Source organism: Odontesthes bonariensis, chromosome 1 (assembly GCF_027942865.1).
Source record: "Odontesthes bonariensis isolate fOdoBon6 chromosome 1, fOdoBon6.hap1, whole genome shotgun sequence".
In the NCBI taxonomy this organism is placed as follows: domain Eukaryota; kingdom Metazoa; phylum Chordata; class Actinopteri; order Atheriniformes; family Atherinopsidae; genus Odontesthes; species Odontesthes bonariensis.
The window spans coordinates 2,722,682-2,738,634 of NC_134506.1; the positions used below are offsets into that span (position 1 = coordinate 2,722,682).

The window sequence follows — 15,953 nt, forward strand, 5'->3', positions numbered from 1 at the left end:
TGGGCTCAACCGCTGGCATGCGGTCCAGGCCGAACTTGGATGCATCCTGCATGGCTGCCAGGGTCCGAGCATCAGCTGTTGGACGAGTAGGGGCCCTAGGGTCCCTCCAGAATGTCTGCAATTCCCTCAGATACTCTTCTGATGGAGGCACGGTTAATTCAGCGGGGGGTGAGGAGTGCCTGAAAAAGGCACTGGCCGAAGCTGGATGAGCCTGCGGCACGTCCAGCTGCAGCCTGGCTAGAGCCCTATGAATGGCGGCTCCCATAGAGCATTCCTCGATACCACCCGCAGAGCTACGGGCTGAAGAAAGGGAGCCCGCTGCAGAAGGACGGGAGGCTTCGTCTCCCGGGAGCACGCCCGACACGTGGTCCTGAAACATAGTAGCCGAAGCTGCTATGGAAAACGCATCCTCCTCCGGCCCGAAGGAGGCCGTCGGAGGAACAAGGGCACCTGGCTGGGTTGCCCCAGCCCCAGGTTGGAGGGCCTGGAGGAGGGACTTCATGCTGTCAAGCTCCGCTGTTAGCTGATCCACTCTGGAAATAAGCCCGGACCCCTTAGCCCTCTTCCCGGAGGTGGGGCGTGCAGTCTCAGCAGGCCGACGCCGGGGTCGGCTAGACCGAACCGGGGCCAGCCGCTGGTCAGGGGTCAACTGGGGAGACAAGGGAGGGTCCAACAGCTGCCTTCACCAGGAGAGGGGCTAGTTATGTTTTTTTTTTTTTTTTTTTTTATCTATAGATGAATGCTGGGAGAGGGAGCCGCAAACGGTGCCTTCACCGACAATCAACTATAGGCCACCTGTGCTGGGAGCGGGAGCGCACAAGCTGCCTTCACCAGGAGAGGGTCTAGTTATGTTTTTTTTGTTTTGTTTTGTTTGTTTTTTTATCTATAGATGAATGCTGGGAGAGGGAGCCGCAAACGGTGCCTTCACCGACAACCACTATAGGCCGCCTGTGCTGGAAGGGGGGGGGCACACGCCGCCGTCACCAGGAGAGGGGCTATTGCTGTATTTATTCACTTATCTATAGGTGGATGCCGGGAGAGGGAGCCGCAAACGGTGCCTTCATCGACAATCAACTATAGGCCACCTATGCTGGGAGCGGGGGGCGCACACGCCACCGTCACCAGGAGAGGGGCTAGTGTAAATTCTATTTATCTATAGGTGGATGCTGGGAGAGGGAGCCGCAAACGGTGCCTTCACCGACAACCACTATAGGCCACCTGTGCTGGGAGCGGGGGGCGCACACGCCGCCTTCACCAGGAGAGGGGCAGAACAATAACAGCAAACAAAAGAAGTTGAGAAAAAACCGGCACAACCGAGTTGGCCGCTTTAACATAGGCAGGTTACAGATGCCGGGAGAGGGCAAGCAAACACATAGCCTTCACCAACAACGTAACTATAACTTCACAAACTGTTACTTACTTGGGGCTGCACAGCACCGGGAGAAGGAGCGAGCACGCTGCCTAGACCGGCGCTTGTACACTTCATCAGCCGAGGAAAAAACAAGGTTACAGACCTCTCGGCGGAGTTCGTTGCGGTCTCTGAAGGGCGAGCAGCTCGCAGCATCGACGGAATGTCGCGAGACCACCAGCAGCGAACAATGAAGCAATAGTATGGTTTGAGAAATTCGTCTCGTATGTAGACGCGGTAATACCTGCGAGCGAGAAGATGAAAGGAACAGATCTGCTGATGTGATCGGAAGATATAGGCCCTCCGGGGTCATGAGTGACTTTGTTGGTATAAACACTCGACCTGCGCATGCGCGAGATGTATCATTCAGTGCTTGAAAGCACCGCCTCTGACGGTCAGTAAGGATGAAATAGAACTTTTGGTTTCCGTTTGTGGTTGAGCCAGGATAACCAAAGATATCCTGGCTTAATCCCTTATCCTAGTTTAGTGCAACAGGCCCCAGGCACGGGGAACAGGCTACAACACAGGCACGGAACACACAGGAAGATAGGACACTGAACTTCAAAATAAAACAGGAGCACAACAGAACAAAAGGCACAGACCATGATAGGACATTTGTAGGGTTAAGAGTTAGGGTTCAAAAGCAGAAAACGCCTGCATTTGCCTTTTGTCCATAATTTCTTGGCAAAACGCCTCATAATCATCCTGCAAAGCGAAACAGAACATGAACGGTTCCCTCAGTCACTGTTTTTTTTTATCCCATTATTTTATTGGTTTTATTTATTAAATAATTAAATATTTTTATTGGGCCTTTTTCTTTTAGTTCCTTGGCACTGGCATGTAATTAATAGATTTGGATGATAGTTTTATTCCGGCTAACGATCCGGTGCTATTTGCGAGTGTTTTTGCAGTGTTAATCTCCCCTTTTATTATGTGTGTGTGTGCTAGTTGGGGAACCTTTTATGTTATGTTGAATGGAAGTCTTGTACAATGGTACTGGTCTTAATTTGTTTATTTTAACTATTGTCATTTTATCCAGCAGTCATCAAGTGCCTTGTGTTTTATATTGAATACATTTATATACCTGATCACAGCCTCCTCCAGTTTATTCTGGAACCCTGTTGTTGCTGGTATTGTAGTTCTAGCTGTTTTTAAGAAATACATTCCTAGCCATATAGAATTACTACATTTATTTTAGGCAACTCTGGCCATAGGTGCCTCATTGCTGTTTGTGAATGTGCTGCATGGTCTCCATCTCACCAGATGGCGCCCGAAAAGGAGTCAAGCGTGGCTCAACGTGGGCGGGGTCAAACGTCGATGTGAGCCCTGCCCTGGTCTGCGGTTTGCAGTCAGAGGTACTTGGACGAATCTGTGACGCTTCTGGAGGCGTGAAAAGAGTCTCAAAACTCCTCGTGCTGATCTAAAGGTAAATGTAGCTTTGTGCGTGTATCAGGCGATTCGCGCATGTGTATTTAACGATTTGTGTGTGTAGGAGGCTTTTTGAATTCGTAATTATCGTTTTGTCCGTAACATGCAGTGTGCACACATGTTATAGCAAAGTTTATTTGATGCCGGTCTCACAGTGGGTCCCGCAGTGAACCTATGAGATGGCTGATATTACAGTGTGCAGCTAACCTATGAGTGAGTGGAGGAGCTCCAGACAATAGCTGCACCACCTACTAGTTGTAAGTTTTGATATATTTCAGCAATCTTGTGGCAATTTTCATATCCTGTAATCTAATTCATGTTTATGTAGTCCATGTTCCCATGATTACTAAAGTTATATATTTACAGAGTTTATAGCTTAAGCGAAATTAGCTTCAGGCCGGCTGATTTCGGCTCGGGCAGGAGCGAAGTGCATTGTGTGTAAACGCTCTGCATACTGTCTGATCGATGAGCATGCCGTTTGCAAGTATGTAGTATGTAGTATGTGGTTTCGAACACAGCCATCGTCTTTAAGAAGCCCTCCTATCCTCTACTTATTACCTGTTTGAACTTGTTACCTGTATAAAAGACACCTGTCCACACACGCAATCAATCAGACTCCAACCTCTCCAACATGGGCAAGACCAAAGAGCGGTCTAAGGACACCAGGGGCAAAATAGTAGACCTACACCAGGCTGGGATGGGCTACAGAACAATAGCCAAGCAGCTTGGTGAGAAGGCAACAACTGTTGGCGTTATTATTAGAAAATGGAAGAAACTCAAGTTGACTGTTAATCTTCCTCGGACTGGGGCTCCATGCAAGATCTCACCTCGTGGAGTAAGAATGATCATGAGAAAGGTGAGGATCAGCCCAGAACTACACGGGAGGACCTGGTCAATGACCTGAAGAGAGCTGGGACCACAGCCTCAAAGGTTACCGTGGTAACGCACTACGCCGTCATGGATTAAAATCCTGCAGGGCACGCAAGGTCCCCCTGCTCAAACCAGCACAGGTCCAGGCCCGTCTCAGGTTTGCCTATGACCATCTGGATGATCCAGAGGAGGCACGGGAGAAGGTCATGTGGTCAGATGAGACCAAAACAGAACTTTTTGGTATAAACTCCACTCGCCGTGTTTGGAGGAAGAAGAAGGATGAGTACAATCCCAAGAGCACCATCCCAACCGTGAAGCATGGTGGTGGAAACATCGTGTTTTGGTGGTGCTTTTCTCCAAAGGGGACAGGATGAAAGCACCGTACTGATGGAAGCTGGATGGGGCCATGTATCACGAGATTTTGGGCAACAACCTGCTTCTCTCAGTAAGAGCATTGAAGATGGGTCGTGGCTGGGTCTTCCAGCAGGACAATGACCTGAAACACACAGCCAGGGCAACTAAGGAGTGGATCTGTAAGAAGCATTTCAAGGTCTTGGAGTGGCCTAGCCAGTCTCCAGACCTGAACCCAATAGAAAATCTTTGGAGGGAGTTGAAACTCTGTGTTGCCCAGCGACAGCCCCGAAACCTGAAAGATCTGGAGAAGATCTGTACGGAAGAGTTGGCCAAAGTCCCTGCTGCAGTGTGTTCAAACCTGGTCAAGAACTACAGGAAACGCCTGACCTCTGTAATTGTGAAACAAAGGTTCTGTACCAAATATTAAGCTCTAGTTTTTCTATTGTATCAAATACTTATTTTCTGCAATAAAATGCAAATGAATTATTTAATAATTATACAATGTGATTTTCTGGATTTTTCTGTCTCTCACAGTTGAAGTGTACCTACGATGAAAATTCCATTCTTTGTAAGTGGGAAAACTGGCAAAATCGGTGGTGTATCAAATACTTATTTTCCCCACTGTATATGAAAGGAGAAGCGAACAGGATGACTTTTTCACAATATCCTTTTTTTCCCCAATGTACCTTTGTAAGATTACTTACTGCCATCTTAAACCACCGGTACAGCGTCAAAACACAACATGCTGCTGAAGTACAAGAATGAGTTATTCATTGTTGTTCAACTGTTTTTATATACTTTACCATCTATTTAGTTTTCTTTATTCATGTTGACTAAAGTGTTGGTAGAATGCATTCTTAAGTGACAGGAGAGGTATCTGGAATTGCTTTAGCAGACAGATTTGTTTTACAACCCCAAGCTAATGGAGGTGGCTAATCCTCTCCTAGATAGCAGCATTTTGTAAAACTGACATCCCTTGACCTGAAGGACTTAAATACTGACTGACCCTATTCTTCTTCATGAGATTCTGTATCTATCTGATCCATTTTGCAAACGGATATACTAAATATTTGTTAAACTACAACTTTGAGCTCACCATCTTCATTCGTTTCAGATTTCCACCACAGCATGCACATTATGTACCATCATAAATTCTACCTATAAGTTAGCAGTAAAGTGACTTAAGACTTATGGATTCCCAGAAAGCCCAACAAATCACATGCCTTTATCTTTCTTAATCGAAGAAGCGTTTGTGTAGGATGCTTCTTAGATACTGCAGGGTATTCATGAGGAGCTCTTTGGAGGGAGCAGCAAAAACTTTAATGTCAAAAAACATCCAAGGCACTCTCTTTTAAAAAATCATTTACAACTTCTTTATTTTGAGATTGACTGACTTAGTCAATCAATACCTGATTTTAAACAAGTATATAAATTCAACAATACAATAAATGTCTGCAAACAGAAGTGTATCAAATGAATGATATTGCTTCTATCAGATCATATCATTTTTCAAGCAAATACATCAAGCAAGAATATTTTTCTACAATTATAATGTTGAGTTCTTTCTTCTCCGAGTCTCTTTAGTTCCTGCTTTTTTACTGACAAACTGTCCTTCAGCTGTCTTATTGGGTGTGTTCTTCTTGGATGTCTGATGCAGGTAGCCATTATAGAAATCAGTTGCTGACAGTCTTTTTTTCAGGAGCACTGCCTTGAACCCCACCCAGCCATCCTGGAAAAGACAACAAATACAGAAAACAGCTGAGCAACCAAAAAGTACTGGAATAACACAAAACGTCATGGGAAAAAAGGATTCTCTGCATTCACAATAATGTGGTATAATGTGGGCTCTAAATTAAAACTAAATTTTTCTTTCCAAGTGCTAAACAAAAAAAAAAAATCACTTGGACAAACCTTACAGCAGACAGCCAGTGTATTGGACTCCTTCTCATAACACACAGAGCCAGGGATGGGTGCCTTCCTTTGATCTAAATAATAAATTATGGCTCAGGGTCAAAGCATCCATGTTATACATTACTGTAGTAGTATTAAATAGGGCAACAGCATATGCATACCAAGACAGGTGCATGTACAGTACTTGTTAAAAAAAACAAAAAACGGGTAGTGTGTCCAAACTTCTGATTGGTACTACTGAATGCCAACAACTTACCACTAAAGGGGTGCAATCTGGTTAATTTACACTTAGCCATTTAGCACATCCTTTCATTAAAAACAACTTATAGGAATAAAGAAACAATATTCAAACTTAAGTGCAGTAAGAATCCCTGGTCTATACATTAAAGGCAAAATCAATTAACATTTATCTAAATGACTGAGACTTAAGTCGGTTAAGTACAGATGTGCTAGTAAGTTCAGGTGGGGTGTTTTAGGGTGTCAGTAGCAGGGGTGTTTTACAGTATCTGGACCAGTGTTGTATAGTAACGAAGTAAAAATACTTCACTACTGTACTTAAGTATATTTTGGAATACTTTGTACTTTCCTCTAGTTTAAAATTTTTTGACAACTTTCACTTTTACTTCACTATATTTCCGAACTTAATTGCATACTTTTACTCCAATACATTTTCATTGTTCGGTTTCATACTTCCTGCTTCTGAAGAGTGCAGACGTGTCTCTGCTTCCTCCTGCTGCTTATTGCTTTATTCGCTTTTAAATCATTCTACTTCTTTCCACAAGTCTTGGATATAATTTTATTCTTTTATTCTTTTTCTTTTAATTGTATATTTGTAAACGGTATTAGCCCTCCTGTTTACAAAGAGAATCGGACAGAAAAAATGTCTCCTAACCCTGCAGTATCAGTGCGCTGCACACAGTGTGAGCTACTCTTTGCGAAGATAGCACAGCTCGAGAAGAGGATTGAAACGCTGCAAGACATTCGTAACGACGAGGAATTTATTGACTCTATTATAGTTCCTGCGCAGGCTGTGGAGCCTTCATGTGCCAAAGGACTAAGTCAGATATTTCTACACGGGATCACAGCTGATGTGGAATCTCATACTGCAGCCCTGGCTGACACACTTCCCTGGATCTGTCCAAATGACACTGGAATATCTGGTGAAGCTTCCAAACCGGACGGTCCGACTGACATCTCCCACTGGAACAGTGTTGGTGCCAAACCCAAATCATCAACCCCAGCCAGGATCTGGTCTCATGTTGTCCGTCGCAGAGGTAAACCCAGCACCAAACCTAAACCTCCAGCACTCACTCCGCCACCTGAAGTTTAATTGCACAATAGATACGATCCATTGACTCAAAATAGAGTGTGTGATGATGAATGTAACCCAAACATGAAGACAAACAAAAGAAATGGCCCCAAACCTCAGCCTAGGGCTAACCAGATCATCAGGAGAAGCCCAAATCCCACAAGCAAGGTGAGGACTACAGAAGTGATCGACACCTCCACACAAAAAGCAATAGACACCATTCTGATCGGGGACTCTATAACACAGCATGTCAGAATGGCGAAGACGGAAAATATAACTTTTTCTGATACATCAGTCAGGGAACTGATAGATATTTTGCCGACCATTTTGTCTACTCATCCAGATGGCACGATGATCATTGTCCACACAGGGTCTTTTGATATTCTGAGAAGGAAGACTGGCTCTGAGATCCTGAAGAAAGACTTTTCTCTGCTGTTGGAGAGACTGTGTCACTATGGAGCACACCGGGTCTCCATTTCTGGCCCCATTCCTACTGTAGGTAAAGGAATTGAACTTTTCAGCAGACTTCTCGGCCTGAACACATGGTTGTCAAATGCATGCATCGCCCATGGGATTAAGTTCATTGATAACTTTAATATCTTTTGGAACTGTAAGGAGCGTTTCAGACCTGATGGCGTGCATCCCAATCGAACTGGATGCAGATTACTTGGTGCACATTTACGTCATGCTGTTGGGACGGCAAACCCAAACATGACTGTACAGATTAGACTGAAGCACATAGCAATGAGGCAAACAACCCCCAGCCCTCCCCCCTCACCAGACCCTTTACTCCACATCACCCAAGGTCTCAAAAGGATGTCTCTATCCCAGCCAGGACTCCAGCGACCACCATCAACCGAGAAACGCAGGACACCCCCTCCTCCTCTTACATCATCTGTCCTGGCAGAGCAGGACACGAGGGGATGTGCAGGATGTTCAAGGAGCAGCGGAACACCCAGAGTTCAAAACAAAGATAGCACTGTTCAAACCAAAGATACCATGCCATGATGTGTTCAGGGTCCCTGCTATAGAAGTCCGACTTCTGACAGCTGTTCTGAGAACAAGCTGGGGCCCAATAGGATTCCTGTATTAGTTAGTAAAAGAAGGAATCGAAAACAGTCAACCTGCTGGGTGAATTTATCTAATCTGTTATCGGTACCACGTACAACTCAGAATACAACAGAGACCAGTGTAAACTCCACAAAGCTAGCCTTACATAATATTAGATCTCTGTCCAATAAGTCACTGTTAGTTAATGACTTCATAATTTCACACAATTTAGATTTTCTTTTTCTGACAGAAACATGGTTAACAGAGAGCACAAGTGCTACTGTTCTTAATGAAGCAGCCCCCCCAAACTTTAGTTTTATGGATAAATGCCGAAATGGGAGGAAAGGTGGGGGGGAGGCTGCCTTATTTAAAGATACATTCCAGTGTAAAGAGATCTCATTTGGTGATTTCACTTCTTTTGAATATCTGAGTTTTATTTTAAAGGGTGTTCCTAAAATCCTGTTCTTAATCATTTACAGATCTCCAGAATACTGTGCAAGTTTTATTGATGATTTTTCTGAATTATTGTCTGTTATTTCGACTGATTTTAACCATTTTATCTTGACCGGGGATTTTAACATTCACATGGATAATATGACGGATGGTAATGCCAAAGAATTTTCTTCTGTGCTGGACATGTTTGGTTTGTGGCAGCATGTAACAGAACCTACCCACCTTCCAGGTCACATTCTGGACCTGCTCATTTCTAAAGGTGTTGACATTTCTTCTGTTGTTGTTACTGATTTGGCCTTGTCCGACCATTTTTGTATTTTATTTGATTTACATATTACTCAGAATGTTCAAACAACCAGCTTCTCAGTTAAGAAGAGGCACATCAATGAGAAAACAAGTGCTCAGTTTAGGGAGGCCATAGTTATGTTACCAACAATGAGCGCAGAGTCGGTTGAAGGAATGCTGGATCATTTTAACTTGAAAATTTTTAATGTAATGGAAGCTGTTGCACCGATAAGAATCAAGAGCACCTTGATCAAACAGAAAACCCCATGGAGAAACACCACTACGGTCAAAAATCTGAAAAGAGAATGCAGGAAAGCTGAACGTAAATGGAGGAAAACAAAGCTTCAGATTTACTATGAGCTGTACAAAGAAAGCCTGCGTAGTTATAACAATGAGCTGTGCAAGGCCAGACAGCTGCATTTATCTGAAATGATTAATAAGAATGTCAACAATTCTCGAACTCTGTTTGCTATGGTGGAAAAACTCACAAATCCTCCTAAACAGTCAAACCCAGACCTCCTCTCCAATGAGAAATGCAACGAATTTGCCCACTTTTTTAGCCAAAAAATCAAAACAATTAGACAAAACATTCACGCAACACAGACAAACAAGAAAACTAATCTGTGTCTAAAACTTAGAAATAACTCTGACGTTATGTCACAATTTAATAATGTTGATTTAAAAATCCTAGAGGAAACAGTTCGGCAACTGAAATCAACAACTTGTTCTCTGGACATAATACCATCCGACTTTTTAAAAACTGTTTTTACCTCAGTAGAAAGTGATCTCCTACGAATAGTTAACAGCTCACTGGCATCAGGCATTTTTCCCAAGTCACTAAAGACAGCTGCCATTAAGCCACTCCTAAAGAAGAGAACTCTAGATGCCTCTATGATGAACAACTACAGACCTGTCTCTAACCTCTCTTTTATATCCAAGATTATTGAGAAAGTTGTATTTAACCAGCTCAACGACTTTCTGAATGAAAGTGGAAGTCTTGATAAGTTTCAATCAGGCTTCAGACGTCATCACAGCACTGAAACAGCTCTGGTCAAAGTGTTAAACGACATTAGGTTGAATACTGATTCTGGTAATGTTTCAGTCCTGGTTCTGTTGGACCTCAGCGCTGCGTTTGATACTGTAGATCACAGAATCCTGTTGCACAGGCTGGAAAACTGGGTTGGACTTTCTGGAGCGGTCCTTAACTGGTTCAGGTCCTACTTAGAAGGCCGGAGTTATTTTGTTACTATTGGCAGCTATGAATCTGAGCGAGTGGCCATGACTTGTGGAGTCCCCCAGGGGTCAATTCTTGGACCTCTTCTGTTTAACTTGTATATGCTCCCTTTGGGTCAGATATTGCAGAATTTTAACATCAATTATCACAGTTATGCAGACGATACACAACTTTATGTGTCTCTGTCACCGGACGACTGCAGTCCAGCTGACGTTCTGTGTCAGTGTCTGGAGGAAGTAAACACCTGGATGAGAGAGAATTTTCAACAATTAAATGAAGACAAAACTGAGATCATTCTGTTTGGTAGCAAAGAGAAGAGGGTCAGCGTTGGTACATATCTTGAGACTCGGGACCTTATAATCACTGACCAAGTTCGTAACCTCGGAGTGTTGATAGACTCAGATCTGACTTTCAGCAGCCACATCAAAGCTGTCACCAAGGCAGCTTTTTACCACCTCAGAAACATCAACAGAATGAAAGGTTTCCTCTCCCAAACAGACCAGGAGAAACTCATCCATGCATTCATCTCCAGTAGACTCCATTACTGTAATGCTCTTTTAACTGGACTTCCCAAAAAGAGCATTAAACATCTGCAGCTCATCCAGAACGCTGCTGCTGGAGTTTTAACCCGGACTAAGAGATCTGAACACATCACACCAGTTTTAAAATCTTTACACTGGCTTCCAGTCAGTCATAGAATAGATTTTAAAAGCCTGCTGATGGTTTACAAATCCCAGAATGGTTTAGGCCCAAAATACATCTGTGATATGTTCAGAGAATATAAACCCAGCAGAGCTCTTAGATCCAAGGACTCAGGCCAGCTGGTCCAGTCCAGAGTCCAGACTAAACATGGAGAAGCAGCATTTAGCTGTTATGCTGCAAATAAGTGGAACAAACTGCCAGTGGAGATTAAACTTTCACCAAATGTAGACATTTTTAAATCCAGGTTAAAAACATTTCTTTTCTCATGTGTCTATGCATGAAATATCTTTTAACTTATCTAGACTGTTGCCTGATTTTAAATTCATTTAAATGATTTTATTTGTTTCTCTTTATATTATTTTATATATTTTTAATGCTTCTTGCACTCCCTGCTGCAATGCTTTTATTTTATGTAAAGCACTTTGAACTGTTTGTACATGAAATGTGCTATACAAATAAATTTGATTTGATTTGATTTAGTTACTCGTTACAAAAAAAAAATAGAGAGAGAAAAAAAACACAACAGTGTTTTGACCCCATGCATGTTATGCCTGCCCAAAGACGTGGAAATTCTATTTTACAGAAACTCCCCTTTTTCAGGTTTTACGGTAGTTTTAAAAAAGGTCTTCCTCTTCAGATGCCAGATAAGTTGCAGTTTTCTCCTATTTTTTTCTTTAAATTTTGTTTATAATGATGGCAATAACAGTAGCAGCCTCTTTTGTTTCATTTTTTTCTTAATGGTGTAATGTACGCCTCATTTTCAGCACTGACCTTACTTGAAGAAGAAAAACTTAAAGTTTCACAAAGTTTGTATTTTCTGTCTAAAGCTGGTCTAAATTTTGCCTGCACTTGGTTGTGTGTAGATTTTAAGTGTATTTGACCTTCAAAGTTTACCAACATATAAAAAATGTCATTCAAACTGCATTTGCCTTGTTTACTTTTTACTTATACTTTTCATTACATTACTTAAGTACATCTATTTTTACAGTAATTCTCATACTTAAGTACAAGACATTTTGGATACTTTAAGACTTTCACTCAAGTAACATTTCAGTCAGTGACTTGGACTTTTACCAAAGTCATATTTTGGAGGGGTACCTATACTTTTACTTGAGTGTGAGATTTCAGTACTTTATACAACACTGATCTGGACTGATACTGACTTGTGTGTAGAGATCTGTAGACTACCTGAGGTACTTCCTGAGAGGAACAGTAGTCCAGAAGGAGTATAAGTCTGTATGACTGCATTTAAACAACTGCTGGAGACCCAGAAGTCCCTCTGTAGGTAGCATTAGTGACTTGAATTTGAGTCGTGTAGCCATTGGAGGTCAATGTGTAATTTAGTGGCATCCAACCTTTTTGGTTGCTCAAATACGAGACAACCTGCTGTTTTTTTAACATATGTAGGGATTTCTTCTTGTACAAACATGGAGATTTGCTAGAGGAGCATTGCGCAAGCTGAGGCAGGAGATGACCAAGCACCAAGAACTGAGTGGCATACTGAGTCAAATACAATCTGATTTTTCTGATGTTGTAAAGGGTCAAGTGACCCATGGTCAGAGAAGCACAGCTGGTCATCAGTCATGGCATCCAGGTTTCCCCCAACCTTTGTTGAAAAGGCTATTTTTATGATGATATAGTGTTGGATAGGATGATTAGCTGGGGTGACGAAAAGCTCAGTCTTAAGAAAGGTTCAGTTGAAGGTGGCATTTCTTCATCCATGTGGATATGTCAAAGAAAAAAGAAAACACTCTACCTTTATGGTCAAATCAGATTTTGATGAAAATTACCTGATACATGACATTTTCCAACAAAATCCAGAAGTTTTATTGTTCGGCCCATCCATACACTCCTCAAAGGTATCTGCAAACCGAGAAGGATAGTTGCAGCGATATTCAAAATTCTTGATTCCAGATCAGTTTATTGTTCCTTACCCGGGATCCGATGGCACGATACAGGCAAGAAATTTCGTCACAAGTCTGTTCCTCCCACACCAACCAGCTCATGCATGTACTGATCTTTGGAGCTATAGGAGAAAACTAAAGTCTTAGTTAAAAGATTTCCTCTTCACTTATACTCTGAGTGTGTCTTAGTAGCTCAGACCCACATACCAAATGTTGCACCAGTCTGACCTTGCTCCCATTTATTTGCAATTCTTTCTGGGAGTTTCTTCAATGTATCAATCAGCTGAAATCAATATTTCAAACACAGTAATATATTATTCTATAAATTTATATATATATATATTTATATATATATATATATACACTATTCTAGTGAAATGATAGCATACTTATTTGTTCCATGGACTCACCAGATGTGCTCCTTTAGTTGCTAGGGTAGCCCCAAGCTCATCTGAAGTACAGCTTTCTGGTACCTGATGGACCTCCTGGTTGAGAATTGGGCCAATGTCAAATCTGGGACATGAATACATTTTAATTAGTGTCATCAATTTGAGCTTTCACAGCGTTTTCTGTACAGTGAACCCTCGCTATAACGCGGTTCACCTTTCACGGTCTCGCTGCTTCACGGATTTGCATCGTGCATTGTGTTCTGCATTCTGATTGGCTAAGGCGCCGTTTACACATACCCGGGTATTTTGAAAAACGCATATTTTCTAACCTTCGTTTTCAAAAAAAAACCCGTGCACACAGCCCCGTTTTTAAAAAAAACCCCGTCTACATTGATCCGGAGAAATACGCTATCAGGAGCTGTTAAATTACGCCAAGCCTGACGGTGGCAGTGTTAGAACAATGAGAATTCCACACAAGCCAATAAGAAGCCTAATAGAGAACCGCTGACAGGCAACTTTCTTCACAACATCAACAGAAGCGCGCATGTGAGTACTCTCACCCTGGATGTGCGGGCGTAGCAGTTCTGCTAGGGAAAGGAGTGAAAATCGTGACATCCTGAAATTTTCCCTCCATTCCTCCGGGACAACAAAGCCATTTTCAAAATTTTCCCACCATAAAGCAGTCCGTCCGGGTCTAATCCAGAATCGCCGTCGCTGGCGGTGGTATGGCCGGGCTCTGTCTGCCAACAGAAGCTCCGCAATTGTTGCCCTCCGCGCCGTAATGCGCCTTTGTTGTTCAATACTTTGTAGGAGTGTAATTTTCAAAATCACACAAGCGAGTATAGCTCTCAACAAAATAAATGCTGCTAGTACCTCCATGCTTGCCAGATAAACAATGAATGGCGTTATCCTGCCACTATGGTGGATACGGGCGGGGCTCTGTACTATGACGACAACTCCGCATTCCATTCTGAAAACTCCGTTTTCGTCTTTCAACCAGTTTACACACAAACGCTAAACGGAGTTTTTAAAAAATCTCCACTTTTGCCGGAGTTTTTTTTTAGCTTCGTTTTCGGAGGAAAAAACTCCGTTTGTGTGTAAACGAAAGGCACAAACGAAGGGAAAGGTCTTCGTTTTTCAAAATACCCGGGTATGTGTAAACGGCACCTAAACAGTCTCTCCGCTTCTTCTCTACCTGTGTGTCAATAACGTTGCGGTTTAATATGTACACGTACACGTTCATTACAGATCTCAAACATAATCGATGGTGGCATGTCGGTATATAAAAATCTTTTTGCCCAGAAGAAAAAAGAGCGACAACAACTACCGATAACTAAGTTCTTCTCTCGAAAAAACACACCTGCACAGCAGGCTTTAGAAGAAAAAAACGCTACAGAGCAGAGTCAGGATGCAGCAGCTCAGTCAGAAGAGCAGTGAAATACACGTGAGTCACTATTTGTCCCACTGTACTTTGTATTTTTTTTCAAAATCATTTTTCCATTTTCTCCCGTTCTAATCGCGGAGATCGCGGTGCTGATCTCCGCAATTTGAAGCCTTCAGTTCGTATTGATGATTAAAATTATTATTTTACAGTAGGCTACAGTAGTTATTTGTAAAAAAAAAAAAAAAAAAAAAACACGTTTATACAGTACTTTTATTTGTTAAACAAATGCTTGGGCCTGTAAAAAGGTTTTGTTCTTTGGTTTCAATGTATTATGAAGGCTAGCCGCAAATTCAACATGGCAGACTCACCAGGTGTTGGCAATCGCTCATCAACCATCCAGATCCACATATAAGGCGCTCCTGCCTGGGGCTTTACCGGTTCATCGGCAAGCTGCATGCATTAGCTCTCGCTTGTTGGTCAACCCCACAGGATTATCATGTCTGACTCGGATTCTGACGCCGCTCAGAGGCCTCCGATCCGTCATTCTGGCATTTCCAAACCTGCTTTCCCCGCTCCCTTTCGTCGGAGCACCCGGCTCGCTCCTCTCTCTGCTGCCGGCTTTTCAGCATCTGTTCTCCGGTCCAAGGGCATCCACCCAGCTGATGGCCTCGGCTCCGATCAGCTCGCTTCTTTGGCAGAGCTTCTCCAAACCAGCAATTCATCCACTCCTTCCCCACCCACAGCTGGTAAGGTCCAAGAAGCGATCCCCGCCTCCGGCTAAGCGAAGCCGAGGCCGTCCCCGCCCCTGCGGTTCCTCCGCTCCAGTTGGTTCTCCGCTGGCTTCGACTTCTGCCCCCCTCCTCGCTTCCCGATCTGTCTTCAGCTCTGCCTCCCCTGGACGCCCAGCAGCTCACGGCAGCTCTCATCTCCTCCATGGATATATTGCAACAATCCATCGCAGCTCTCTCCACAACACCTCCTGCCCGCCGCAGCAGCTAGCCCCGCAGCCCCAGCTAGCCGCACAGCCCCCCCTCCGACTTCTTCGGAGCAGCCGAATCAACAGGCTTCTCAACTTCTCCTGGGTGCGTTTTCCCTCGCCGAAGCTCGCCCCGGCTCATCACAGGGTAAGATGCGGGACTCTGTCTCCGTTGTTTTAACATGCCTCACCTGGTCTCCCTGTTTGCTTCCCCTTGCTCTCATGCTAGGCCATCGGCCACAGTAGCGCCCTCTGTCCGTCCATTCCGTTAAGCCGGCCCCCTCCAGCTGATCACC

The 15,953-nt window shown here is 43.4% G+C and overlaps 1 protein-coding gene across 2 annotated transcripts in view; it reads right to left on the reverse strand.

The window, feature by feature from the left end:
• Positions 1-5,399: 5,399 nt before the first annotated feature.
• Positions 5,400-15,953, reverse strand: part of mtfmt (mitochondrial methionyl-tRNA formyltransferase) — a 43,186-nt gene continuing 32,632 nt past the window's right edge. The window contains exons 4-9 of one of the 2 annotated variants that reach the window (XM_075461731.1): positions 13,319-13,421; positions 13,116-13,191; positions 12,939-13,030; positions 12,795-12,867; positions 5,972-6,045; positions 5,400-5,789 (exon numbers count right to left, since the gene is read on the reverse strand). In XM_075461731.1, the coding sequence (XP_075317846.1) occupies positions 5,607-5,789; positions 5,972-6,045; positions 12,795-12,867; positions 12,939-13,030; positions 13,116-13,191; positions 13,319-13,421 (601 nt within the window). In that variant the 3' untranslated portion in view covers positions 5,400-5,606. The remainder of the gene's footprint in view (positions 5,790-5,971; positions 6,046-12,794; positions 12,868-12,938; positions 13,031-13,115; positions 13,192-13,318; positions 13,422-15,953) is intronic. The other variant, XM_075461819.1, reaches the window with a different exon arrangement.